Here is a 27,533-nt window from a genome sequence, read left to right as displayed (position 1 = left end):
GAGCCTGGGTGGCACTAGGGGGGCAGCCAGAAAGGGCTTCCTGGCAGCTTTCCCAGCAGGAGCCCATATTCCAGTGGACAAGGAGTCAGATATGGTGTGGCTGTGGGGCTGCAGGGGTCAAGAAGAAGGCTGGGTGGAATGAGGATTCCCACATCTCTCCTGGCTGGGGGATACTGGGTACCCAACGCTGGGAGGTCAGACCTTCTCAGGTCTGTTTTCCTGCCTGCGACCTGGGTATGAACTACCCTCAGCCTCTATCTGATTTCTCCACATGCCCAAAACTTGAATGAAGTCACTCATGGGGGTTGTGCTCATACGTTGTGATGGCCTGAAACTTCTGAAGGCCAGAAGGGGCAGACAGGGACACAGGAAGAGACAGAAGGAGAGTTAGTCAGAGAGAGGCTTGGTAGGGCAGGAGAGGACCAGTGAGGCACACACACACCTGAGGAGCTGAGCTGGCCTGGGTGTCTGGCAGGCAGATCAACGGAGGGGGAGGAGAGCCCAGCCCAGGGCACCTGAACACTGGTGTGCTTCGACCTGCCTCTGCTCCCTGACCAGGGGGCTGGGACAAAGTCCTAGGCTGGTGCAGGGCTTGGTAAAAAATAATTAATTTTTCTTTTTAAGTGAAAGCTCTGACTCAGGCCTTTTCCTGTCCCGGACAGAAACATCTTTGCTTAGGCCTGAACCACAGAAGCTGCTCAGGACTATCCCATGGCCTCCCCATGGCCAACCTGAGTCTACTCTGCAGCCACAGGCCCTACTTGGAAGGCCTTGTGAGCTCCAGGTGAGTGGGGTCTAGGGGAGCCCTGGGATCTGAGCACAGCTGGGAGGGCAAGGCTGTGTGGCACCCCAGTGGGTTAGTGTGTGTGTACCTGTGCAGTGCCGTGGGGCAGACAAGGCACCTCTGCATGGAGATGTCTGTGGATCTGCCATTACCGCAGCAGGGGGCCTGTGACCATGTGATCAGAAAGGACAGGAAGCCCACACCCCCAGCCACCCCAGGAGAGCTCCTCACCTGGGGCAGAGCCTCCCGGTCCCCTGTGCCCCTGGTGTCCCTCCCTTCATCTTCCTGAGAAGCAAGAAAGCCAGGCTTCCTGCTGCAAGGGGAGGGGGCTGCCCAGCGGCCAGCTGCTGTGGGAGCCTCCAGTGACTCATCCGGGTGGGGGGTGTTTATGAGCAGCCGAAATGGCTGTAAAAGTGGCACCTCGGTTCACTTACGGCCTGGCCATCCCCTCCCCTACCAGCCCCTTGCCTTGAAAAGCTTCCAGAGTGGCCTGGAACCTGAGAGAAGTCTGGGATTGAGGCTTGGTGGAGGATCAGCCCGGGGTCAGGGTTCAGCCAGGGGTTAGAGGTCAGAATGGGATAAGGACTCAGCCTGGGGGTAAAGGGCAGTCTGAGATCAGGGTTGAGATTGGGATTCGGGCTGACTTTGGGGCTAAGGTTGGGAGATGAAGTGTTGGGGGTCTGCGGGCAGTTTTCCCAGAGAGCCCCCAGGTTGTGGCAAGGGGTTTTCTGAGGGAGTGAGGCCAGGCTGTAGAGCTCAGAGAGCTGAGCCGCTGTCTTTCCTGTTTGAGTCTGGTGCCCACCCTGGCCCCAGGGGCTGTGTACCTTGGCCAGAGCCCTACTCCCCTTGGCGGTGGTGGTAGCAGAGGCCTGTCAGCCTAGGGCCGCTGCTCCAGTTCTGAGCTCCAGTGACCGCTTGGCTCCTCCTCCTAGGCCCCAGCCTAGGGATCAGAGAGGGGCGTCCTCACAGGGACTCATTCCCACTCTCCACCCCCAACCAGGCCTTTCCAAACTCCATTGAAACTGACCTGAAACTGACCAGAAACTGACCCTGGGGCCCTGTCAAAAAGGGCAGGCTGCCTTTGCCAGGCATAGGGGTGCTACCAGTTAATGTGTGACACCCCCACCCCCATGGTGGCACTTTAACCAGAGGCCTGGGGGTGAGTTAGGGGATCAGGGGCCCTACCTGCAGTGGAGGAATGTCCAGCAGGGGACTCTGGGGTGAGGCACATGAGTTATGACTAGGGAACACCCTTAGGGGCCCGGAACCCATCAGATCCCTCTCTGCAGCCCTATTCACAGCCCTCCCTGGTCCTCCTAAGTACAAATATTGTTTGCTTCCCAATCTCAAGCTTCCTGGTGTCAAATCTGAGGAGGACTCCCTCCATGAGCCCCTCAGTTCCCCCAACCCCTCCGTGAATGTTCTTTTGCTATCACTGAGGTAGGGCACTGGTCAGTAGTCATCAAACCATAAAACTTAGAAGAGAACCACTTAGAACAGACATAAAGATGAGATCATCAAAATATAACACTGAAGAACCACTTGTGTTCTTTAGGTGCCCACTCTGGTCATTTGGGCCTCTGTTCCCGTTCCCAAAGAGCCCACACACGATAGGGGGCAGACCCCAAATCCCAGCCGCCCGCCCGCGTAATGGAGCAAATGGGGGCACAAGGAGGGAGGGAAGCCCTCTACATCAGGCAGAGGAGCGCAATCCTGGGAGAGAATACTACAAAGCCAGGCAGGGGAGTGAACATGGGGAGAAGGCCAGGTGTCTCATAGACAGTACTCCTGGAGATAGTTATCTTTGGAGGAAACTGCCTTAAACGACACATTCCTTAAACACCAGGACAAGAAACTTGAGCGTAATGGGGCACAAAGGAGGGTATGGCCATAGAAATGTATGGAAAAAACAGCTGTGGGTTCAGTCTGGGAAACGGGTGGGTTTGAGCCTGGAGAGAGGTGGGCTGCCAGGAGGGTTGGCTACAGCTGGATTCCAGTGGCCTCAGGGCTTGGGCTTGGGGACCCATTCACATTGAGGGGAGGGGCCATACCAGAGATGAAGAACAGGTTTGGGGGTTTGGGGGAGCTTATTTCTACAAGCTGAGTCTGGGGAGCCTCAGAGCCCATATGGGTCTGCACACCCACCCTCAGATGCACCAAAACAATGAAAAGTGTCCTGTGAATCAGTTGTTCAACTCCCCATTTTGCAGATGAGGAAACTGAGACCCAGACAGCGGGAGAGTCGTCCTGCCCAGGATACACTATTGGTAAGCGGGTGAGCAGGGGCTGCCATTCAGCCCCGACGATGTTTCCCAGGGCCCTGACAGTCACATTAGCTTCCTCCTTAAAGCCCTCCGCTCCAGAAATCCCCAGGCCCAACCTGCACCTCAGCTTCGCCGCCTGGTACTGAGAGGCAGTAGGCTTGGGGTCTGAGGCCCCCTCCTCTTAGCACTCCAGTGGTCCCTCCCCGGCCCAAGTAAGTCCCGCCCCTGTCCAGCCCCTGCCCCAAAAGACTCCTCCCGCCCTTCCCCAGAATTGACGGTCCCGAGTGGACCAGAGCCGGCCAAGAGCCTTTGGGGGTGTGAGGGGGTGGGAGAGGGAGGCGGAGCCCCATGGCGGGGGTCCGGGCTGAGCTCCGGGTCTTGCGGCCTCGAGGCGCCCGAGGTGGAGTCAGGGGCGGAGCTGGAGAGGCGAGGCCGGCGTCTGGATGGGTCGGGACTCGGAGAGACCTGGACCCGGGGAGAGGCTGGGGAGGGAGAGAAAGGGACGTGAGGCCGGAGACACCAGCAAGGGCGGGGGCGGGTCTCCGGCTCAGCGGGCCGACCCACTCGGGAGGTTCCCGAGCCTGGGGGTCCAGGAGAGGGCGGGGCGGGGCGGGAGGGCCGCGGCGGAGCCAAGCTCCGGGCGGGCGGCCGAGCAGCCTCCCCGGGGACCCCGGTCCAGCTCGAGCGGGAGTCCCGGGGGCGAACGAGCAGCGCCGCGGCCGGGGCGCGGGGTACCTCCCGTGAAGAGGGCCTGCTTCTTCGCGGCTGAGGGCCCCTGTTCACCAGCCTGGGCCGGACGATCAGAAAAAATAACGTCTGTGCCTTCCCGGAGAAGAGAATCAAGCGGCGGCAGCGTCCGGGCCCACGTTCCCGAGCCCCGATGTCAGAGCTTCCCGGGCCCCGTTCCCTCCACACTCACATCCCGCCGCTGTGCGACCCCGGGCCGCGGCCTCTAGAGAAAATGTCCCGGGGCAGGGGGCACCGGGCTCCGTCCGCTCGGCCGCTCCACACACCCTTGTCGAAGGCGACGGAGGGGAGGCGGGGGCGGGAGAGGCCCGGAGTGGGCGCGGGGGAGGGAAGCGGCGCCCGGGCGCGGGGGGGAGGGGGAGCGCAGACGCCGAGGCGAGGGACGCGCTCCGCGGGCGGCGGCTCCGAGCGGCGGCCGGGCGGGGGGCGCTGGAGGCCAGGCCGGCCAGGGGGGGATCCCGAGAGCTCCATGAAGTACCCCCGGGGCCGCGGACGGGGCGCTGTCCTGGGGAGGCTGTCGGGGTGTCCCCGACATCCATGGCTAGGCGGGGGCCGCGGCGGCGCGCTCGGAGTAAGTCGGGGTTGGGGGCTGGCGCCAAGGGGAGGGGGCCAGAGGTGGGTGGGGGTGACCTGACCGGGCGGGCGGGCTGGTCTGTCTCGATGTCAGTCGGCGGCGCCTCCTCGGAGCCCGGTGGAGTCGCCAGCCCCGCGCCGCTCGGCTCCGTGGCTTTTTTGGAAACTTGCAAATGTTTTCGTAGAGAAGAAGGAGGAGGGGAGGGAGGGAGCGAGGGAGTGACCGAAACGGAGCTCGGGGCTGCTGGAAGAACGGAGGCCAAGGCCGGGGGAGCTAGAGACGGACTGACAGACAGGCCGACGGACAGAGCGTCCCGGCCGCAGGCGCGCTCCAGCGGCGCGGGCGCAGGCGGGGTTCCGGCCGAAGATGGGGAGGGGGTACTGGAGGCGGCCGCCGACGGGATGGGGATCTGAGCGGGCCGAGGGGCAGGGAGCTGGCGGCTCGATCACCGAATGGCTCAGTGTCGTTGCAAAGTTGGGATCGCGTCCCCAAGCTGCACACCGCGAGCGGCTGAAAACGCGCCCCCAGCCCCGCCCCGCCCCCCTACTTGCGTTAGCCGCGGAGCTAAAAATAACAGCCCGTTCGCCCCCCGCAGACCGCGACCCCAACCCCTCCCCCGACCCCTCCCCCACTGGGCGTGGGGCGAAGCCACAGCTCCCAATTCCCCAAAAGAAAAAAAAAAAAGAAAGGAAAGGCGGCGCGGGGGGGGGGGGGGGAGCGCGGGGGGCGGGCCGGGGGCGGGGGGCCCGGCCATATGGATGTGATTTCTCCGCTCCGAGGCAGACGGGCAGCTCCGCAGCGCTCGGCGCCCGCCCGCCGCCCGGCCGGCCCCCGGCTGCCTCCCTTCCTCCCTCCCTCTCTCCTTTGCGCTCGCTCGCTCTCTCGCCCTCGGCGCATGGGCCCCGCGCCGGGCCCCGGGGCCTCGGGCCGCCGGGCCGCCGGGGTCCCCTAGGCCCGGGCGTGGGCGGGGCAGCCGGGCCTGACGCAGCTCTGTACCCCACCACCAACACCAGGGCCGGCGGCGGTGGCTGGCCCGAGGGTCGGGGCCCTAGGCAGTGGCGATGGGGGCCGCCCGGATCGCGCCCGGCCTGGCGCTCCTGCTCTGCTGCCCCGTGCTCAGCTCCGCATATGCGCTGGTAAGTTCCCCGCCGGCACTCCAGGACAGGCTGCGGTCTTGCTCTGGGGTCCCTGGGGTGGGTCCAGGGTCCAGAGTCATGGGTTCCCCCAGTAATTTGAACTTTGGGTGGGGGTCCCCCCTCACCCGGGATCCTCGATGCCTGCTACCTCTGGGATGTCTGGATTCTGGGTTCCAGACTCCTAAGGTCTCCCTATTTCCGAAGCCTGGGTTTGGGGTCTCAGGTCTGGAAATCTAGCTTTTGCTTTTATGAGCACCCCTGCTCTGGTTGTGTCTTCCTGGAAGATGACAGTGTGATCCACCGAAATACTGGGGTTTGGCCTTGATGTAAGGTCCCACAGACTTTTTGTGGGGGCCTGTGTTTTCTGCAAGTTTTGTTTGCAATCTGGAACACACGGCTGTGAGTCTGAGTTCTGAACCACCCAGGTGGGGGCTAGGATTTAGGGACCCCCTCCAGCTCTCATGATCGCATGCATGCACACACACATGCACTCATGCCCAGCTTTACCCAGAGTGGAAGCTGTTTGCCCAGGGAGGCGAGTGTGGTGTGGCACGGAGGAGGGATGGAGGTTTAACTTTGCAGAACACTCCTATAGGAGAAACACACTGGAGGGGGACTGTGAGTCAGGGAACTCTGGGAAGGTGGCGGGACTCCCATCTGTACCCTCCTGAGAGCAGAAGCCAAGAGGGAACCAAAGGGAGAAGGAGACAGAATGGGAGATAAGGCTAGAGAGCAGGAAGAGAGAGACAGAGACAAAGACGGGTAGAGATGAGAGCTCCCCAGAGCGGGAAGCATAGACAGACCAAGAAGAGCAAAGAAAAATAGGGAGAGACTGGGAAAGCTCAAGAGCTGGAGACACGGAGGGGCAGCACCCTCCTCATCCTGGGCCAGGGTCTGGGGTCCATTTCCTGGGGAGTCAGTCAGATCCCACAGCAGCCCTATCCCAGGGGACCAGCCCATAGCTGAGGAGGCTGTCTGCCTGTGTGTCTGACTTCAAGACCTCTGCTGCCACCCCCCCTACCCCACTCCTCCCAGGTGGGGGCATCTGCCTTCTAGAAAGAAAGACAAGCAGGTACCCTCCTTCTCCTGACCAGCTCCCTACCTAGGCAGAGCCAAAAGTGGGAAGGCGGGAGCTATGGGATTCTTCCACCTCTGCCTAATACCTGCATAGCCTTGGGTGGTTCTTCTCCACACCTCAGTTTCCCTATCTGTAAAAAGACAGCAAGAAAGAAACTTTTGCCTAAGAATCCCCTGATCTGAGACTCTCCTTTCCTCTGTGGGTCTCAGCACACCCCACCCGCTGGTACCCATCCCCTTAGGACTCTGGCTCCTGAAAGCCAGAGACATTGCCCCTTACAAGAGCTTGTAGATGGAGAAACCGAGTTTCAGAGATGGTCCAAACAGTGGTAAATGCTACGGCCCAGAGCCATTTCCCCACCCTCCCCTGGGGCCAGGCTCACCTTTCCCAGGGCCCCTTCTGGGGTGTGTGAGCACAGCCACTGTGCAGAGCCAGCCAGCGGGTCTGTGTGCACATACGTGTGCATGTGACTGTGGAGGCGTAGACAGGGTGATGGGTATGGGTGCCCTGAGAGTAACATCTGTGCCCAGGGCTCTCGGGGGCTCTGGCATGGCATTCTCTGGGTCTGTGTGAGGGTGAGTGTCGGAGTCCACGTGAGTTCGTGTGTCTGAAACTGTGGGTCTGCACATGACTTGCAGAAGCATAGTTGTGTGTGCATGTATGTGTGCATTTGTGAGCACACGTGCACCCAGGTCTATTGTTTTCTTATTTTTATTTAATAAATGCTTCTGTAGTGCCACTTTCCAGACATTGTTCTAAGCATTTTACAATATTAACTATTTTAATCTTTATAACAACCTTCTGAGAAAGGTTCTGTTATTGTCCCCGTTTTTTAACTAACGTAAATCACACAACCAACATGACCATTATTTATTGCATGCCAACCAAATGCTAAGCTGTGTGCCTCTGTGTGTGTGTGTGTGTGTGTGTGTGGTGGGGGGTTACGGGTCCCAGAGCCCCATACTGATTTCTGGGGAAGCTAAGGCACGTGGGGAGAATTTGCCTGGCTTAGCCCTGGCCTAAGGCTGAGGGCAGGGCAGGAGGAGGGATGCCAGGGTTGAGTCTCTTCTGGGACCTTGTTGAGGACCTGTGGCTGGACACTTCGGAGTGCACTGGAGCCTCCCTGGCTTCAGGGCTAGAGGATAGGGTCACCTGATACCATGCAGGCCCCCTGGGCTCAGCTGGAGCCAGGGAGAGACTGACAGCCTGCCAGCTGCCTCTTCTGAATGCAGGGGCTGCCGCTCCCACCCACATGTGCACTGGTGCCCACCAAGCCCACCAAACTCAGCTGATTGCCTCTGTCACCAAAACTGTATGCTGTTTGCCCAGCCACCCCAGGACCAGGCTCACATCTCCAGGGACCTCACGGTTGGGGGACCAAAAATCATCCCATTGGAAGGACACTGGCTGTGGCCAGACTCAGCCGGTCCATCTTGTGCCTTACAGGGAAGAGTAACTGTGAGGCTGGGGATCAGGTGGAGTGAAGTTTGGAGAAAGGGATGGACCCACAGATTGTGAGTAGGGGGCCAAGGGGTGGTCTTATCGTTGGGGATGCCTCATCCTAAGGACACCCTGAGCATGCACACATGTGAAGGAGAGACTGCAGTGGGAAAGGGTGAAGGTCAGTGTAGGAGGCAGACCTTGAATGTCGAGATGTGACCTTGGGGTCCGACTCAGGAGAGACTGTGGTGGGTGAGAATGTTGGAGACCCTTGCAGCCTGCTCCAGGAGCAGTTCAGCCACGAGGCTCACTTTTAAAGACAGGGAGGAACCAACATGTATTGAGCAGTGACTGTCCCCAGATTCTGAGCTAGACACTGTCACAAATGGTTTCTCACTCCATGCGTTCACCCATTTTATGGGAAAGAGCCCTGAGGTTCACACAGTGAGTCTGTGGCAGAGGCGGGATTTGAACCCAGGTCTTCAGACTCTTGCACTGAGCTTCTTCCTCCAAAGCAGGGTGAGGGCTCATGCTGGCAGAAGAGCCCTGTGTCCCACGCTGGGTTTTCTTTTTCTTCCTTTTCTTTCTTTCTTTCTTTCTTTCCTTCCTTTTTTAAAAATAAAATCCTTCTGTTATTTAATTTTTATTTATTTATTAATTTATTTTTGAAGAAGATTGGCCTTGAGCTAACGTTTGCCGCCAATCCTCCTCTTTTTGCTGAGGAAGACTGGCCCTGAGCTCACATCCATGCCCATCTTCCTCTACTTTATACGTGGGACACCTACCACAGCATGGCGTGCCAGGCGGTGCCATGTCCGAACCCGGGATCCAAACCAGCGAACCCTGGGCTGCCGAAGCAGAACATGCAAACTTAACCGCTGCATCACCGGGCTGGCCCCTATTTTCTTATTTTTAATTTCATAACTAATACTTGAATATGTACTTTCTTATAAATGAGCCAAATAGTACAGATTAAACAGAATTCATCCTTGATTACTCCCAAGCTCCTTCTCCCGTCTAGGGAAAATCATTTTTAACAGTCTGGGTGGGAGATGTCCTCCCGGACATTTTTCTCTGTTTTCAAAAGGTACTTCGTGTGTACATATAAAGTAGATAGTTTTGTTGTGTTTTCTGTTTGTTTTTAAATAAATGTTATCAGTTTGTAGATAGGGCTCTGCAATGTGCATTTTTCTGCTTAAAGGTGTGTCTTGGAGATCTTATGGTCAGTAAGTATAAATCTATCTTTTTTTAATGCAGCATAGTATTCTAGAATCTGGAATTCATTAGGCAGTCCCTAGGAATGTATATTTAGATCGTTTCTGCATAACTTTCGTGTGTGTGTGTGTGTGTGTGTGTGTGTGTGTGTGTGTGTGTCCAGATGGTGGCAGGGACGCTCCTTGAAATGCCCTCTCCTGTCCCCGTGTAGGATATTTCTAGATTCTGTCATTGCTGGGTCTGAGAACATACACATTTTTTACTTTAATAGACACGGCCTAACTGCCCTCTAAAAAGCCGGTGCTGGTTTAGACTCATACCACCAGGAGTGACCCAGAGGGCATCTTCCCACGCCCTCTGTCTCATAGGCTAGGATAAGGATTTTCTTCACCTTTGCCACTCTGATAGGTGAAAAATGGTGTCTCTTGTCATTTTAATTTGCCAATTACCAGTGAGCTTTTGGACTTTATGTTGGTTTATTGTCCATCTTCTAAGAGCTTGCTCAAAGCCATTACCCATCTTTCTATGGGTTATTTGTCTTTTTCGTATTGATTTGTTGAAGCTTTTTATATCACCTGCCTTTAAACCCCCCCTCCCCCAGCTCTGGGAACTGTCTGTGGACAGAGCAGCAGGAGGGGGCCAAGCCCTCCCGGGAACTTGGGTTTTCTTCGGAATGTTTTAATGAGGCGTCAAGCGGCCTCCCCCAGATTCCTGTTATGGGCCTTCTGGGGACACTCCCTGGTCCAGCCACCATGTCAGGAAGGCAGCTTGTTCGCAGAGAGTCCCCAGGAAAAAGAAATGGTGGGATGAGGGTTTTGCAGACTCCTGAAATTGTCTGCAAAATATAGTGTGACAGGGAGAGGGGCAAAGTTTTTCTCAGATTCGCAGAGACATCAGAACCTCCAGACCCTTAAGAGTGCCAGCTCTGGGACCAGCCTTGTGCAGAGGTGAGACCTGGGGGGATCCTATTCTGCTGACCCGGCTATGGTTAGGTTAGGCCATCCTCTCTTTCTGGGCCTTGGTCCCCCAGCCCAGGTAGAGGCTGCTTGTGAAGATCCACGGGGTCCTAGCAGCCAATTCCGCCATCCCAGGCTCCATCCCACCGCCTGCCCCCAAGGCGTCCACGCTGGCCAGGATGAGAGGCGTCACAGTGCCTCCCCCCAGCCCCTCCCAGCCCTGAACACAGGCAGCCTGTTCAGGAAGGCCTGGCGAGGGGGAGGAAAAGTCAGCACTTGTCAGTGGTGGCGGGGCAGGAGTGTCCCCGGCAAGGAGCCCGTCCCAGCCTGCTAGGACCAGCCGGACAACGGAGGGCAGCAAGGGGTGGGGAGCAGTTCCTAGCCAGTTGGCATGGGAGACATTGAGGGGTGCCAGCACAGGTCCCAGTAGTGGAACCTGGAGAGGAGGTGCAGGAAGGCCAGGAGGTCACGAAGGGGTCTCCTGTCAGTCAAGGTTTTCTCGTTATGGCTTTTCTGGAGGCACAAACTCTCCTTGCTTCTAATAACCAGGGCACAACTGTCTTCTGCCCAGTTAGAGCTGAGCACAAGCTGCCATCACCAACACCATCACCATCTGATCACCTCCACGTCTACCTCCCCCCCGAATTACCTCTTTGGAGGCTGCCTTAGGTGCTCTGCAAAGAGGGGCTTCCTTGACTCAGAGAAAGATATAACCCAGAAGGACCCTGTGGAAAGCTGGTATTGAGGCTGGCACTAGGGGTCCGTGTGGCTGGGTCCTTCGTCCTTTCTTTCCTTTCCTCCAGGGTTTCTGCTTCACGTCAAGCAGACCTTAGCTCCAGTCCTGGCCCTCTTCTTTCTCACTGTGACTCTTAGCCTCAGTGTCCCTGTCTGTAGGATGGGATGTGGTGGAAGGTAAAAGAGGTGTGGTTAGTAGCTCCAGGGGCAATGGCTAGTGTCAACAGGCAGAGAGGTCCAGGGATGACCCAGGCAGATTTGCTTTCTCTAGAGGGAAACAAGAAGCCAACAGCCACCTTCCCCCAAGGAGACTAGGCTGAACCCCGATAGAGGGAGGGATGAGATGACCCAAGAGGGCATCGGGGGCTAACACCATTGGAAGAAGCCCCTTTCCCAGAGGCAGAGGTGTCAGCAGCTGAAGAAGGATCCCTTGTATTTCCTCCTTTGTTTTGCCTGGAGGAGGAGAATTTAGGGATGTCTGGGATCACAGACAGCAAATGTGTGGAATTTGGCAGTTAGGAGAGGAATGGAGAGGAGTGGCCCTCATTTGGTCAGTGGCATGGAACTGGCTCTCTCCATCACCAGTGTCACCATCACGCCTCCATTACCATCACCAGCCTTGACATTGCCACCTCACTGTCTTCACCTCCACCCCCCCTGCCACCATCACTGCCATCCCCAACTCCAACACCATCCTCAGGGGTCTCCCTGGGAGCTGAGTTACACGGAGCTGCTTGCCCTGCCCCTCCCCCACCCCTCCCCAGCGGGAGGGGCAGTGAGCAGATGGCTTTTATCCTCCTCTGGGCTTCTGAACTCAGGAAATGAGAAATGCATCCGGGCCTCTTGACCACACACTACTCTCTCCCTGGGACAGCAGCTTCTATGTTTGTAAATAACATACTGGCTTCTAGCCCCAACCTGCACCCTGCCTGGAGTGCCACAAACACCCGCTCAGTGCTCCCAGACTGCCTCTCTCCCTGTTCCCCCAGCTCCGGGTTAAGGTCAGGTCATCAGCGCATCCCCTGCATGTTCATGAGCTGCACATCATGCACACATGTGCACACAGGAAGGTTCCGTGTTGGGGGGTTGAACATGGGGAAAGTGTGCTACACGGGGGGACACTGAAGTCGAGCCCTACAATGGTTAGGTTAGGGAAACTCAGCCCCAACCCAAGACCATAAGAGGGATGTGGGGGGGATTTGGGGCACCTGCAGCCAGGATCTGGTGGCCCCATTAGAGGTGGGTGTGGACTAACTGACCCCAGGCTGTGACCCAGCCCCAGGTCCCTCAGTCCTCACCCCTGAGACCCAAGATCTGCAGACTCTCTGGATCTAAAATGATGCAAGTCTGAGTCCCCTGCACCAGGAGCTGGGCTAAGAAGATCCAAACTCTGCAGGGGGAGAGGGGCTGGTCGGGTCGGGGGAGGGAGCAGCAGACGAAGTCGCCAGGCAAGGAGGAGAACAAGAGCTGTCAGCGTTTTCCTAGGCACCCCCAGGAGAGAAAGCCTCTTCAGAGCAGAGGCAGAGGAGGGGCCCTCTTGTCCCTCAAGCCCAAGCTTGGCGGGGCATGGCAGTGACCTTGAATCTTCGTGTGGGTCCAGGGCAGATCCAGAAATGCAGGGAGTTATTAGGATGTCCTTCTACCCCAAAAGCTTGCCAGCCATACCTCACCCTGCAGGAAGTCCTGTATTCCCTGTTCCAAATCCTCCCTGGTGTCCCACCTCCCATCCGCCCCTCCCTGCAGCCCCCTGGACTCAGTCATCTACCCAGACAATTTCCCCCTGCCACTTTCGGTCCCCAGTCTGGGGGCACCCACGGCACCTGGCTGCAGGGGGCCCCATAGTCAGCATGGGGAGCCATGACTTGGTGCTGCTGCTAACAGTAGCAATAATAGCAACCACTCCTGCCCGGGCTTTTCATGCAGTACCTCATTTAATCCTCACAACAGCCCTATCATTATCCTGATTTTACAGGTGGGAAACTGAGGCACAAAGGTTAAGCAGCTTTCCCAAAGACACAAAGCCCGTCAGTGGTGGAGGTGGGATTCAAGCTCCAGTGCTGGTGGCAGAATCTCCTCGGATGAGGAGAGGGTGCAGCTGGAGCGGGGGTGAACATTCCAGCCAGGGGAGCTGCACTCTAGGGCAAGTGGCAATGCACTGGCGTGGAGCTGTCCTCCTCTCATTGGGAAAGTGCTTCCTTCACTCTGGCCTGAATTCCTCTTGCTGCAATGGCACTTCAGCCCTGATTGGGTGACAGAGAAATGGGTCCTACAGTTCAGAGAGGCCAGAGATGGGGCCTCTGTCCCTGAGGATGAATGAAGGAGTGTGGGGGCCATGGGGTGCTGGAAACACGTACCTTCCCCTCTCCTGGGCATTCCCAGACCCACCATGGAAACGAGACTCCAGAAAGGAGAGTATGCCCCCTCTGGGCCATGGAGAGGGTGAAGCCAACAGTAGTCGGTGGAGGCTGAGCAGATGCTTTGGGCCTGTGAGAGAGTTGGTCAGTTCCTGGTCATCACCCAGCTAGCACACCTGTCTGTCTGCCACACAGGCTGTTTTCAACCCATGACTGCCTGCCTTTCATCTAGGCCATCAGCTGTGACCCTCAGTCACATACGTGGGTTAGTCTGTCTATAGAGAGGGCTGGTGGAAGCCTCAGTCAGTCATTCAGGAGCTTTCCATCAGCTGGACAAAATATGGTACATTATCTGTGTTGAGAAAGATGGCGGTGGGCAGAAGGAGAAGGGGTGGTGGGGAAGGGGACATGGGAATGGGACAAGGATAAGACGATGGCAAAGGTGGTACTGACAGTGGTTATGGGGTTGGTGGCAACATTGGTGATGGCAGTGATGGTCTTAATGTTGCCTTTGGCGGTAATGGTGCTGGTGGAAATAGCACTGGTGGTGATGATGGTCATGATGTTCTCCCAGTTGCGATGACGCTGATGGTGATAACTGTGGTTATACTGATGGTAACAGTAGTTAGTGCTCATAGTGGGAATGGTGCTGCTGCTCCTGCTGCTGATAATATTGGTGGTGGTGGTGATGGGGGTAGTGGTGGTGATGGTGGTGGTGGTGATGGTTGTGTTGGTGGTGCTGGTCAATTGATGATGGTTGTTGGTGCCGGTTATTGAGGGAGGTACTAGTTGCAACAGTGGAAATGGTAGTGAAGGGGTGCTGTAATGGGGGTGGGGTGGGCAGGGCAGCTACGCAGGGGTCAGACCCCTCAGCAGCCTGGATCCCCAGTGCCGGAGGCACAAAGAGTACTTCAGGAGCGCCCCCCCCCCCCCATTAGGGCAGGCCCTAGCTGTCCTCCCTCAAGCCCCATCCCCCTTGTGGCCACTGCAGCCCCAGCCTGCTCAGCCATAGCTGAGGAAGCAGGCCAGAATAGAGGAGCTGTGGGGGGGGGGGGGGGGGGGCGGGTAGCAGCCAGCACATGGGAATCTGCTCTGTCCCTTTCTGGAGGCCCATGGGTGTTGGGTCCAGCTGAGATCTCAGGGTCCAACTCAGACTGCAGAGACACGCAGAAGCATGGACACTCAGACAGACATGTTAAGGAGCAACCGCATCATACACTCGCAGACCTTTGACCAGAAACACATGTACACGTGCACGTTCACAGATAACCTCAGGCTCACATCCCAAACGTGCATGCTGGACAACCCCCACGTGAGAACGCACAGAGACAGGGGCACACACAAGTGCACACACCGGCCTGACAGTGAGTGCGCGGGGATGCGCCGCCACTCACACGCGCACGCGCAAAGACGCGCACTCGCCTCCGCTAAGTGAAACCAGCAGAACCCAAGTCCGGCCGAGCCAACTGGAGACTCCTTGGCCCTGGAAGCCCTTGCTGCTGCCACCAAGAGACGCGGTCAATTAACTTCTCCCTGCAGCCAGGCTCCCTGACTCGCCCGGTTGGCCAGCCCGCCCCCACCCGCTGGTGCCCGCCCCTTGGACCCGCCTCCTTCCTTCCCTGCCTCCTCCTGGTTCTCCCGCCCTGCCAGGGCATGTCAGAGGGGATGCAGCTCTGCCTGTTGAGGCGCTAAGGGGACCAGGATCTGCCTTGTGAAGTCAGAGCAGTCACAGCCCTGCCCTGGGTCTGAGGGGTCTCAAGGAGCATGTCACTGTCCTGGGTCTGAGGGGATGCGGCCCTGACCCCGGGGGCGAGGGGGTCTGAGAGGATGCACTAACCTCTTGTGGGTCCCATTCATGGGGGTGGCTGGGCTAGGGCACACTGAGCTGTCCCCAGGGCAGGATGCTGCCCTTATCCTCTGACTCTCTTCCAGTCCTAAGTCAGGGGAAAAGAGGCTCAGGTGAGACCCCACCCTCATCCCCATGATGTTCCTGTCCCCTTAAAATAATGCCAGCCAATGTCCAGGGTGTGCAGGTTGGAAGGAAGGACGTTCCAGGCAGAGGGAACAGCAGGAGCAAAGCCCTGTCCACATCATCAGAGCACATGGTCTGCTTGAATGGAGGGAGCTTCCAGATAAGCAGTGGGATGTGGGTGGCTCCCACCCACAGCCTGCACAGAAGTGCCCGCCCAACCCAGACCACTTGCCAGCAATTCCTCCATCCTCCCTCTCTTGGGACCACAAGGGTGGGAGGGGCTGAGGCACTCACCATTCACTGGGGAAAGCATTGCCTGGGGAGAGGGCCAGCATGGAAATTGGTGTCTCCCAAGGTCCCCCAGGGCACTAGGACTTGAAGGAATCCAGGCCCAATTTGTTTCCCCAGAGTTCACCACTCCTTATCCACCCCCCTCCCCACCCAGGTCCCTAGCAGACAGCCAGGATCCTCTGAGGATCCATCCTGGGACATTCCATCCCTTTCCCATGTACCCTTGGGGAACAGACTGGACAGGGAATATCAGTGGCTACAGCCTATGGGGTTACTAGCGGGCAGGCAGGGGACAGCCCCCCCTCCCCGTCTCTTCCCTTTGGTAGGACAGGCCCTACCCCTTGGAGTGACAGCTTCCCATCTGTAAAATGGGAGCTACATAAGGCAGATTTCCCACATTGTAGAGTCAGGGCCTTTGGAAAGGGGGAAATCCCTTAGGGAGGTTGGGATGGTTGTGGGACCTGCTGTTGCTCTGGGAAGTCCAGTATGTGGTCTGACCTTTGGCTTGGTAGGTGGATGCAGATGACGTCATGACCAAAGAGGAGCAGATCTTCCTGCTACACCGAGCCCAGGCCCAATGTGAGAAGCGGCTCAAAGAAGTCCAGCAGAAGCCAGGTGGGGATAGAGCTGGATGGGGCGGGGCCAAAGGAGGAGGATCTGGGGGCAAGGTCAGGAGAAGGAGGGGTCAGACAAAGGTGTGAGCCCAGGATGCAGAACCAAGTGGCACTAGGGGAGGGTGAGGCCGGGTAAAGGCGGGCCAGGCCAAAGTGAGGACCAAAAGTGGGGTGGGTCAGGCAAGATCAAAGTCAGCAGGCTCAGAGATGTGCTGAGTTTCCCCTCCCAGTGTGGGGGTAAGGCAGTATAAAGTCAGAATCACCCCCAACCAGCTTAGATCCAGTGAGACATGCCAGGATCAGGAGCACTGACTAGAGTGCCAGACCCCAATGGGGCGGGCTGGGACAGCTTCCTGCAGAGCAGTGATCCAAGGCAGAGCCAGAGGGATGAGTAGGTCTTTGAAGGAGGCCACCTGGGCAGAGGGCAAGGCAGAGGTGTCCAGGGTCGGGAGAATCGAAGGTCCGTGGGGCTAGATGGGAGGAGGATAGAGGGATAGGGATGGGTATCTGTGACTCTGTCAGCCATGGCCACTGTCTGGGAGAGGGGGCGTGGCCTGGGGTAGAGAGGGCTTCCGCCCACCAGCACAGCATCTCCATAGGACCCTCTGCCACTGTGAAGTTGGGAGTGTTAAACAGTGAAAATGAAGCTGAGCCAGAGCTGCACTGTGTAAGTCAAGAAGCAGGTGGTGTGGAAGACAAGAGCAAGAGTGTGCAGTTGTGCACCTGACTCCACAGTTCCTACTCCCATCTCAGGCTGGTCTCTTCCTTGAGTCTATTTCCTGGAAGCAGAGATAGGGCCTCATTAGCCCCCATCCAGGCCTCTGATGTGTGTCTGATTTATCTCAACCTGGAAGAGGCCCAGGCTCTGAATGACTGCCCAACAAGCTTCCTCCCCTGGGCTGGCCCTTAGACTCCTGGGGGAGGATGCTGATGCACACCCAGGACATAAGCACATACAGAGACCCACACTCTGTAGCACATGGACTTTGCTTACACTCACAGGGACTCACATGGTCTCTGCAATCAAAGCCCCACCCACACTGGCCCCATTAATGGCTCCCTGGTCCCCTGCCCCAGTCACATCAGGGTCTAGAGGGTCAGGGGCCCCCCCCTCACTCTGGGTCCTGAATCCATCCCTCTTCCTGGTTGTGGAAGCCTGGAGGCATCCCCTACCCCCTCTCTGTTCATGATGGAGCCCCTCTCTTCCTGCTCCACCCCATCCTGCTACCCCCACCCTACTGATGCCCAAGGCTGCAGGCAAGAAAATGGACACAGGCATTCCATCCTGGAGTGTCTGCACTCAGCTTCCCACTGTTGCCACAAACCCCGTCAAGGGAGGGCCAGGAGGCCCTGGCTTGGGCTGTAGCTGAAGGGATGCAAGTCAGATAATGAGGAAGCCTTTTCAGGAAGGAAGAGAGACCTCAAGCATCTCTCCAATGGAGAGAAAGGCCAGGCCCCATCTCAGATGGAGGGCCTCCAGGGTCCCTTGTGGAAGCTGTGCACCCCTTACTCAAGCATCCTAGGGCAGGGGACAGGGTAGGTAGATTTGTCTGTCCACCCTTGACAACTGCACACTCTTGCTCTTGTCTTCCACACCACCCGCTTCTTGAGCTGCACAGCACTCTGGCTCGGCTTCATTTTCACTGTTTAACCTCCCTTGATATCACCACTACTGTCTACTTTTGCCATGCGCCCCCTGGTGGGGCCTTCGCCTCCTGTGTGGACTCTAGCTCCAACTCCCGTGTCTGAGGATACCACCTCTACCCATGTCTTACCCACATTAATGCTCCATCCACTAGTTGGCCCCACACCGCATGGTGTTCATTTGAAACCCCTTGTTGGCAGTGTCCACCTCCTCTGATTACTTCTGCACCTGGCAAGCACTTTACAATTTATAATGCACTTCCTCACTTGTGATCTCAGCTCTCCCAGCCGCCTGGGTGTTAGCAGGGCAGGGACAACCCTAATTGTACAAAGGGGGGTCAGGGGTAGGAGGGTGCCCTGGGTCTCCTGCCCAAGCACAGGTGACAGCCATAACTACCTTGATTTTTCCAGCCAACATAATGGAATCAGACAAGGGATGGGCGTCCGCATCCACATCAGGGAAGCCCAGGAAAGAGAAGCCATCTGGGAAGCTCTACCCTGAGTCTGAGGAGGACAAAGAGGACCCCAGGCACCGAGGTACGTCTGTCTGTACTTCCATGCATCCATCTGAGACGGGCTTGGCCCCACCCATCCCACTGCTCTGTCCCCATCAGTGAGCTCATGCTCCTCAGCTCTTGTGGAAAGGAAGAGGCTGTGGCCTCCTGCCCAAGAAAGAGGAGCTGGGAGGAGACAGAGCCGAGGGGGCAGCATTTGAAGGGGGCAGGCAAGCTGGATGGGCTCAGGCTTGGGGAGATGTGGGCAGAGAACTTGCCCCGCACCCCCCGGGGTGGACCTAGGGCTACAGCCCATCTCATGGAGAGAGGTGGCAGTGAACCCCGGAGACAAAGGGCATACACAGAGGGGAGATACACAGAGACAGACAGAGGCACGTGGAGAGAGATTCACAGAGACAGGGAGCAGCTGGGAGAGACCCAGAGATAAAGAGAGGCAGGGAGAGATAGAGAGGACCAGGAGGCACAAACTGAGGGTCTGGGATTCAGTGTGTCAGAGGAGGTGCACCAAGACGCAGAGTGAGGTGGGCCACAGAGGCAGAGCAGGAGAGGAGAGTGGCCGAGGAGGGGTGGGGCCAGAGACAGTGGGACAAGGAGGGAAGAAGAGAAGAGAGGGAGGGAAATGCGGGGCTGCGTTGTCCCTCAGGGAGGTGAGGAGAGACAAACACAGAGCCCAGGCTGCAGCCACAGGGCCGGTTTGAACCGGCTGGGTGGGCAGCAGATTTCAGATGGGCCACATCTGGGAGGCTGTGGTCACCCTGTGGCTCTCCAGGGACCAGAGGGAATTGTGGGCCTGGCCAGGCGGGGCTGGGAATATGGTGCCCAGGACAGAGAGTCTTTCACCAGGCTGGGGTGGGTCCAGCCGTCAAGGCAGCCTTCCAGGGTGGCTGGAGAGCCCTGTGGTTGGAGCCCTGCAGGCGGAAAGAAGGGAGCTGGGGGGTAGAACAGAGAAGATTCAGAGGCTGGGGACCCTTCAAGGTCACTTAGTATTTCTGCTGTGAGGCTGGGGCCCTGAAGTGGGATGTGTCACCTTGCCTTGAATCCCACAGTTAGCACTTAGATGTGGGGGATTGCGTCCCTCTCCACGAGTGAGCAGCTGAGGGAGGCGCACAGCAGGTGCTTCGGGCAGGCCTTGGATGGCGGTGGAAGCGCAGGCTGATATGGTTAACCCCAAGTTTGCAGGGAAGAAACTGAAGTGCAAAGAGGGCGGACACCTGCATGAGGTCGGCAGCTTCCAGGGAGTCCAGCTGGCACTGGAAACCAGACTTCCTGCCTCCTGTCCATGGTCCCTGAGCAAGGGTCACGTAGGGAGCCATTCTCAGCTCAGAGGGAGCTCCACTCTCAGAGGGAGAGTTAGCCTGGGAACTTGCCCTTCTCCAGGGACACCTGGAAGATGGGAGCAACAGCAGAGAAAAAAGAAAGAGGCCTGGCTCAAGGCCGAGCACTGGGCCCTGGGCTGCATGACCTCAGCAAGTCACTCGCCTCTCTTGGCCTCTGCCAGCGAATCTGGAAAATAGGGCCAGTGCCAGTACCTGCATACACGAGCTATAGTGAATTCTGTGAGGCCAGGTGGGTGCAGGGCACAGTAGGGAGTAAGAGCTCAAAAACCTTCTCTCCAGAATGCTCCAGGCCTGAGTTCTCCAGTCCTGGGGCACACTTGTCCTGAGGGAGTCAACTACCACAGGTGTGTTCATCCCTCTGGGACACTAACCATGGACTTGACTGGTGTCCCCTACCTTGTCTGTCTGTCTCTGTGGGCACAGGGCGCCCCTGCCTGCCCGAGTGGGACCACATCCTGTGCTGGCCGCTGGGGGCACCAGGTGAGGTGGTGGCTGTGCCCTGTCCCGACTACATTTATGACTTCAATCACAAAGGTAAGGCAGGCTGGAGTAGGGGGTGGATCACTGGGGTACCAGGACTCAAGCTCAGGGCTTCAGTGGCTCCGGATTTCTCTGCCTGCCCTGACCCTCCCACGGCCCTGCAGGTCATGCCTACCGACGCTGTGACCGCAATGGCAGCTGGGAGTTGGTGCCGGGGCACAACCGGACATGGGCCAACTACAGCGAGTGTGTTAAGTTCCTGACCAATGAGACTCGTGAACGGGTGCGAGACTTCCCCTCTCCTACCTGACCACCCCATAAGGTCACCCCACCCCTTTAGTGACACCCACCTAGTCCTGACTCCTCCAGCAACCTTAACCTGGCCTCTGACCCTTAACCTGATGCTCCGCCCGAGTTCCAGGAATCTGACGGTGTCTCCCACCTGCACAGGAGGTGTTTGACCGCCTGGGCATGATCTACACCGTGGGCTACTCCGTGTCGCTGGCTTCCCTCACCGTGGCTGTGCTCATCCTGGCCTACTTTAGGTAGGCGGGGCGGGCCGAGGTGGGCGGGGCCTGGGCGGGACCGAGGTATGGTTCCTCCCTTAAGCCTTCGCTGCACCCCTAGCCCTGCCGGGGGTCCCTACCTACGGCGCACAACCCGGCTTCCTGCCCACCCTCTGCGCGTCCCCGTACCCCAACCCACGATGATGTGCGCCCCACAGGCGGCTGCACTGCACACGCAACTACATCCATATGCACCTGTTCCTGTCCTTCATGCTTCGCGCCGTCAGCATCTTCGTCAAGGACGCGGTGCTCTACTCGGGCGCCACGCTCGATGAGGCTGAACGCCTCACCGAGGAGGAGCTGCGCGCCATCGCTCAGGCACCCCTGCCGCCTGCCGCCTCTGCTGCCGGCTACGTGAGTGCCCCCCGCATCCCCCTGGCGTCCCCAGGCTTTGGGGCCCCCTGCCACCACTGGCTTTGCAGGAGCCCCACCCTGCTGTGCCCCGACACCTCCAGCCTGGCCCTCACCCCTGCCTGTCTCTTGCTACTACTGGCTTCAGGCGGTTCACACCCACTTCACTGTCCCTCCTACCCCTCAGCCCTGCTTCCAGTCCCTTCTGCTAAGGGCTTTGTGAGTGCCTCCCATCCTGGCACTTTCATCAACACTCCTGTGTCAGCCCAGTACCCCAAACCACCCCACCTCTTCACCTTGTCCCCTGCCGCTGTCGTGAGTGCCCTCTTGCCCCTGGCAAGATTCCCCACACACACCCCCCTCAGCCCCTACCCTTAAGCCTTGAACAGAGCCTGCCCCTTCCTCCCTGGCTTGACTAGCATCATTTGTCCTATCTCACCAGCACACCCCTCCCTGCCCATCTCCCACCCAGCCCCAACTTCCCCAGATGCAGACCCTGCCCTCTGGCTAATACCAGCTGGTATCCTAGGTGGGCTGCCGGGTGGCTGTGACCTTCTTCCTTTACTTCCTGGCCACTAACTACTACTGGATTCTGGTGGAGGGGCTGTACCTGCACAGCCTCATCTTCATGGCCTTTTTCTCAGAGAAGAAGTACCTATGGGGCTTCACGGTCTTCGGCTGGGGTATGCAGGCATGGAGGGCGGTGAGGTGCAGGCAAGGGTGGGACCATTGGTGGCTGGGTCAGAGGGTACCCCTGAGGGTAAGGCGTCCACACAGCATATCCCATCCTGGATCTGGGGCAGCAGGTGGGCCACCTGCCCACCCTTCTGTGACTCTGACCCATCCCAGGCTCAGAGAACAGGGCTTGGCCAGAGGTTCACCTGGGGCTGGCCCAGCCTGAGGTTGGGGCTCACCTGGAGGCAGATTCACCTGGGGTTCAGGCTCAGACCAGGAGAGGGAGGGGGCACTCTCAGATCAAGATTCAGCTCAGGATCAGAGTGGGATCTCGGGTCACAGGTGAGCCTGGGGCAGGAGTTGGGATCTGTGATCCTCCCTCCACCCTGAGCCCTGTTTCCCCACCAATCCCCTCACTGCGTGGAGCTGTCCATGCCACTGCCATCCTGCCCGCAGGGTCCGTGGCCCGGAGCCGCTGGCCCGCACTCTTAGTATCATCTGGGCTTCGGCAGCCCCCCTGCAGAGCGGTTGCTGGGGCGCTGCACTCCTCCCCCATGGGCTCTGGGATCGAGTTACCGATAATTGTCCATTATTGTTGGCAGCTCCAGAGCTTGGCTGGGCTCCGGGGCAACTGGCCAGACTGCAGAGGGGTAGGCCGGGTGGCGGGAGCCCTCCTGTGCTCAGCACCCAGAGGCCCTCAGATCGAGAGCCACAGCCTCCCTGCTCCAGGGCACACACTCTGACCTTGACCTCACCCATGGCAAATCCCAGAGTTGCAGGAGACCTGGGCCTGGTCCAGGAACTGACGCAGGCTCTAGGGCTAGAGGGTGTCATGGTGGGCAGAAAACATGCAGATCAGGGAGCACAGAGAACTTTGTGGCATGGGAATGTCATAGCTCTTTTTCTTACCATAAACCCAGGTCATACTCTGCCCCTCCTAAGGGTGCACCAGGCCTAGAACGAAGTGTGAGGGGGTGGAGGGTGGGGACCTGGGCTCCCCTTCTAGAGGCAAAGCTCACTCAGATTTACCATGTGCTATCTGAGCTGGCTCAGGCCAGGGCACAACAAGGTCCCCCTGTGGCCCTTTATTCCGCCTGGGATGACAACCCTCACACCATCCAGCCTCATCCATGGGGGCTAGGACCTTTCAAACTGAGTGGGGGGCATGCTGGGACAGAAAAATGCTATAATAGGCCCCCTCCTGATAGAGACCTCAGCTCAGAGCAGCATGCTTCAGGGGGCGGTGGTGGAGGGGGAATGGACTGGGCATGGATGAGGTAGTGATACCTTATTTCACTCTGTGCCCAACCGGTGTGCCCATGTAGGAGATGCAGAACCAAGATGAGGGCAGAGGGTGGAACTGGGTCCTGAGGGCTGGAGCCCTGAGGGGAGGCTGTTGGGGCAGCACGTGCCAGAGTATGGCTCTGTCACCAAGCAGCCCACGTGCCCAGGGTGAGGGGGTCAGGGACAGTGATGGGGTAGGCTGGGGGTCATCAGGGTTGAGGGGAATGGGACCAGCAAGGCGGGCTGAGGAGGGAGACATCGTGGACAGCATCTACAGTCCCTTACATGCTGTCCCCCTCTGCGCCCACAGGTCTGCCTGCCATCTTCGTGACTGTGTGGGTCAGTGTGAGAGCCACCCTGGCCAACACTGGGTAGGTCCAGGTGGGGAGAAGGGGGCCAGGGGCTCTGACACAGGCCAGGAACACCCCTGGTACCCTCTTCCTCTGTGAAGCATATAAGGGGGCCTCCTGTACCCTGGCCCTGAGTGGCCTCAGCTTCAGGAGTTTTCAGTCCAGCTTTGATCCAAGTACTCCCTCCGGGTCACAGGAGGCTACTTCAAAAGAGGCCTCAGGCTTGGCCACACCAGACACTGCCCTGTCCTTTGTCCCCAGTGGCTACTGTCAGAGCAGAGCAGCTCTGGGGTCTCTCTGTGGGCAGGCTCAGGGTGGGGACAGGAGGGGGTGGGGAATGATGGCTCAACCTCCCCCAGGTGCTGGGACCTGAGCTCCGGGAACAAGAAGTGGATCATCCAGGTGCCCATCCTAGCCTCCATTGTGGTGAGCAGGGGTGGCCACAGGGCTGGGTGGAGGTGTGGACCACAGGCCCAGGGACCAGCCCCTGACAGACTATAGAGGCTTCCTTGGACCCCAGGGTCAGAGCCATAAGGCCTGAGAAGCAGCTGATCCCCATCATGGTTCAGATGGGGAAACTGAGGGCCCATGGAGCCACCTGGAGATGCAGTGGCAGAGCAGAGCCTGGGCAGGCCTGGGTCCCAGAGTCCTTGCCCTCACCCTCTGCTAGAGCGCAGCCTTGAGACGCAGCCCTCTCACTCTCCAGCTCAACTTCATCCTCTTCATCAACATCGTCCGGGTGCTCGCCACCAAGCTGCGGGAGACCAATGCCGGCCGGTGTGACACGCGGCAGCAGTACCGGTGAGCCACGCCTGCCATGCCCAGGCTCCTCAGAGTTTAGGGGTCATCAAATCCCAGTGCCATGTACAAAAGCAAAGATGGAGGCCCCAAGAATGAGCCTGTCTCAAGGGAAGGACCCAGCTCCTGACTCCCTGGCTGGCCCTGCCCAGCCATGCCGGGATCTTGCCCGGCCTCTGGAGACCCCTGGGGCACCCCAAAGCCAACCTGGGCCACGTGGTGCCAGGCCCTGCACTAGAGCTGGCATTTGCAAGAGCAGGACAAACCCAGATCTCTCCTCAAAGAACTGGTTGCAAGGAGTATAAGGGACAGGTGGGTAGTGGGTGGCCTTGAGAAGGCAGTAGCTCAGCTGAAACCTGAGGAGTGGGGTATCAGATAATGAGGTAAGGCCATGAGAGAGTGAGTGCCAGCAGAGGGACCAGCAGGTGCAAAGAGCCCTGGGACAGGGTGACATATAATTTATGGTCCACTCTAGGACACTTCAGAACCAGGGGCCCTATTAACACTTTGCTGAGATGACAAAGTGCTGTCCCAGGTGAACTGGATTGTCCTCTGCTGGTGGCAAGAGCCTCGGGTCCCTTAGTGGCTTCTGGAGCCTGGGGCTGGCAGGTGGAGGTGGCATAGTGCCTGCTGAGAGGAAGTGGCTCAGCCCTGACCCACCTGCCCTGCTGGTCCAGGAAGCTGCTCAAATCCACACTGGTGCTCATGCCGCTCTTTGGCGTCCACTACATCGTCTTCATGGCCACGCCGTACACCGAGGTCTCAGGGACGCTCTGGCAAGTCCAGATGCACTACGAGATGCTCTTCAACTCCTTCCAGGTGCGCAGCCCTGGCCGAGGCCAGGCCGAGGGTGGGAGGGGTCGAAGGGGCAGGGGACACTGCTGTGGGCCTTAACCTATACACCTCTCTCCCCAGGGATTTTTTGTCGCCATCATATACTGTTTCTGCAATGGCGAGGTAAGCAGTGGGCTGCAGTGGAGTGAGGCAGGGAGGACACAGAAGTGCCAGGGGTTCTCTAAGTCCTGTCCCTCCATTCTCCTACCTGGTTCTTCTTTGTTCCTCCAAGAACATCCCTGAGGACATTCTGAAGGCAGAGAGACATCTTTCCAGATGATTCAGGCTCAGATGTGCTAGGATTTCTGGGCTCTTCAACCTCTGGCATAGCCAAGTGTCTTCCCAACCCCAAGGCTGAATTCTCTGTAACCCAGATTGAATGACTCAGCCACCTTGCAGATTCTTGAGCCTTGCAGATTCTGGGTGTGTCAGAAACCTTCCAGCCGGGCACCATGTTCTGAGGAAGACGGGATTTTACTGGACCTTGGAATTTTCCAGTAATACCCCATGCCTCTTGTTTCCATTCAGTGCTGTTGTAGAAACAGGGATGGGGGCACTGCTGGGGTTGGGGGGGCATGTGGCAGTGGGATTAGGGGCACACCTGACACCCACCCTCCTACTGCCATCCCAGGTTCAGGCTGAGATCAAGAAATCCTGGAGCCGCTGGACACTGGCACTGGACTTCAAGCGTAAGGCACGCAGCGGGAGCAGCAGCTACAGCTACGGTCCCATGGTGTCTCACACAAGTGTGACCAATGTAGGCCCCCGCACGGGACTTGGCCTGCCCCTCAGCCCCCGCTTGCTGCCCGCTGCTACCACCAACGGCCACCCCCAGCTGCCCAGCCATACCAAGCCAGGGGCCCCAGCCCTCCAGACCACACCACCTGCTGTGGCCACTCCCAAGGACAATGGCTTTCTCAATGGTTCCTGCTCAGGGCTGGACGAGGAGGCCTCCGTGCCAGAGCGGCCACCCACCCTGCTGCAGGAGGAGTGGGAGACAGTCATGTGACCAGGGACCTGGGGGTTGGACCTATGGACATAAGGGCGACAGACAGATGGACCAAGAGATGGGTGGTTGGATGGTTGCCCACTCAGGGCTAGGGCCAGGAGGACAAAACAGGAGGAAAAAAAAAAGAAAAGGGAAAAGGAAGCAGTGTGTGGCTTCCTGTGGTCTGAACTGGGGACTCACTCCAGGAGGGGAGGGGGCTGGGAGCCATGGGAGGGTTCTTGGGTCCCACCTCATGAGGAGGCCTAGGAACCATGGGCTGGTCCCTGGGGTTGGGGCACAGTCCAGCAGAAAGGGCCTGGGAGAGGCTGCTGTCTAGGCCTAGAGAGGCTCAAGTCTGCAGGGGTCACACAGCCAGCCAGTGGACCCATGCAGGAGTTGGGCCCCAGCCTTTCCCTGCCACAGATGCCACCTCAGCTGCTCCCCACAAGTGTACCCATGCCCCAAGGGCGACCCAGGCTGCCTTTGGCCCGGACTCCTCTGGGCCAGCTTCTCCGCTTGCTGGCCCCCAGTCACTGGTCACTCAGGACTGACAGGACATTCTTTGGGTCCCTGGCCATGCCCCCAAGCCTGAGGCCCTGCTATAGGCCTGTCTGCTGGCCATGCCGTGCCCCTTGGAGGCTGGGCCACTCAGAGAGCCCTCTACATGTGACTCCCAGTCCCCACCCTGGTTCTGATATGCCTCTAGCAACCAGACGGTGCAGAGGGAGTGCCAGGGCCAGCAAGTGAAAGGTAGGCTGGGGTCTTGGCTCTGGCTCAGGAACTGTGGGGGAGCCAGGAGCCTGAGCCCAGAGGGCTGGCTAGGTTGGGGGTCTGCCAGACTCAGAACATCCACTCATATGGACCCAAGATGGTCACTAAGCATCCCTACCCAACACCCACCCACCACCTTACTTGCCCCCTGCCCACAGCAGTCTTGGGCCCTAGAATAGCCCAGGCCCTCCTCGGCCTGACACCTGAAAACCGAGCTGACTGCATCCCTACCCCATGCTCCAGCCACAGTGAGCTTGCCCAAACCTGCAGATGGTCCTGCCTCTAAGCCTATGTACAAGCTGGTGCCCCTGCCTGGCCCTGCCTTCCCCTCATCTCCAGCTCAAACTGTCTTGTTTTTCTCCATGGACTCAGCACCTGGGAAGTGTTCCCCCTCTCCAACAGCCCCCTACTTCATTGGGGGCTAGGTGAGAGGTCATGAGGCCAGGACCACCACTTAGGCAGTGGGTGGCTTGGACATACGCTGAGCAGCCTCAGGCCCAGCCCCACCTGCCCTTCCAGATGGCGGGCAGGGGAAACAACTGTCCAAAGGCCTGGTGCACTCATGGACTCAATGTAGTATGACCTGCTTGGAAGGGTGTGAGAGAGGAACAGGCCAGGACTTGAAGGGCCACTGAACCAAGCTGAGCATCTGGAATTCCTGTGAGTGCTGGGAGCCACCTGAAGTTCTAGAGGGAGAGCAACAAGGTCTGAGCAACATTCAGAAGAGTTCTTGCTCCAGTGTAGAGAGGCCAGAGAAGATTACAGGGGTCAGGAGAGATG

General features: G+C 58.4%; 1 protein-coding gene and 1 long non-coding RNA gene across 8 annotated transcripts; one reads left to right on the top strand and one right to left on the bottom strand.

The window, feature by feature from the left end:
• The first annotated feature begins 529 nt into the window (after nt 1-529).
• PTH1R (parathyroid hormone 1 receptor) lies at nt 530-26,144 on the top strand. Of its 7 annotated transcripts, XM_070575590.1 has the most exons (17): nt 635-784; nt 2,995-3,051; nt 5,383-5,505; nt 8,030-8,097; nt 16,059-16,161; nt 18,216-18,341; nt 20,080-20,190; nt 20,301-20,419; nt 20,587-20,681; nt 20,861-21,056; nt 21,583-21,736; nt 23,323-23,383; nt 23,722-23,788; nt 24,069-24,163; nt 24,838-24,979; nt 25,076-25,117; nt 25,626-26,144. In XM_070575590.1, the coding sequence occupies exons 4-17, from the start codon at nt 8,083-8,085 to the stop codon at nt 26,001-26,003; spliced, it is 1,704 nt and encodes a 567-aa protein (XP_070431691.1). In that variant the 5' UTR covers nt 635-784; nt 2,995-3,051; nt 5,383-5,505; nt 8,030-8,082; the 3' UTR covers nt 26,004-26,144. The 7 variants fall into 7 exon arrangements, with proteins under 7 accessions (XP_070431688.1, XP_070431691.1, XP_070431687.1 ...); XM_070575587.1 differs by lacking the exon at nt 8,030-8,097 and having other exon boundaries at nt 530-784; XM_070575588.1 differs by lacking the exons at nt 635-784; nt 2,995-3,051; nt 8,030-8,097 and adding an exon at nt 4,184-4,366.
• On the bottom strand, nt 611-3,919 carry LOC139075953 (uncharacterized). The gene is made up of 2 exons (XR_011527012.1): nt 3,784-3,919; nt 611-3,530 (listed from the first exon to the last, which is right to left on the bottom strand). It is a non-coding gene; the product is annotated as an uncharacterized lncRNA (long non-coding RNA).
• Nucleotides 26,145-27,533: the final 1,389 nt, after the last annotated feature.

The sequence above is a fragment of the Equus przewalskii genome, chromosome 15, assembly GCF_037783145.1.
Source record: "Equus przewalskii isolate Varuska chromosome 15, EquPr2, whole genome shotgun sequence".
NCBI classification, from domain to species: domain Eukaryota; kingdom Metazoa; phylum Chordata; class Mammalia; order Perissodactyla; family Equidae; genus Equus; species Equus przewalskii.
Note: the sequence above shows the minus strand (reverse complement) of the source record. Positions and strands in the feature narration are given on the sequence as shown.

Coding starts and splice junctions, on each gene's coding strand:
- PTH1R (XM_070575586.1), top strand. CDS start 3,929: ATGTCAGAGCTTCCCGGGCCCCGTTCCCTCCACACTCACATCCCGCCG. Junction 16,162..18,215: donor AGAAGTCCAGCAGAAGCCAG/GTGGGGATAGAG, acceptor TGATTTTTCCAG/CCAACATAATGGAATCAGAC. Junction 21,737..23,322: donor CTTCACGGTCTTCGGCTGGG/GTATGCAGGCAT, acceptor CTGCGCCCACAG/GTCTGCCTGCCATCTTCGTG.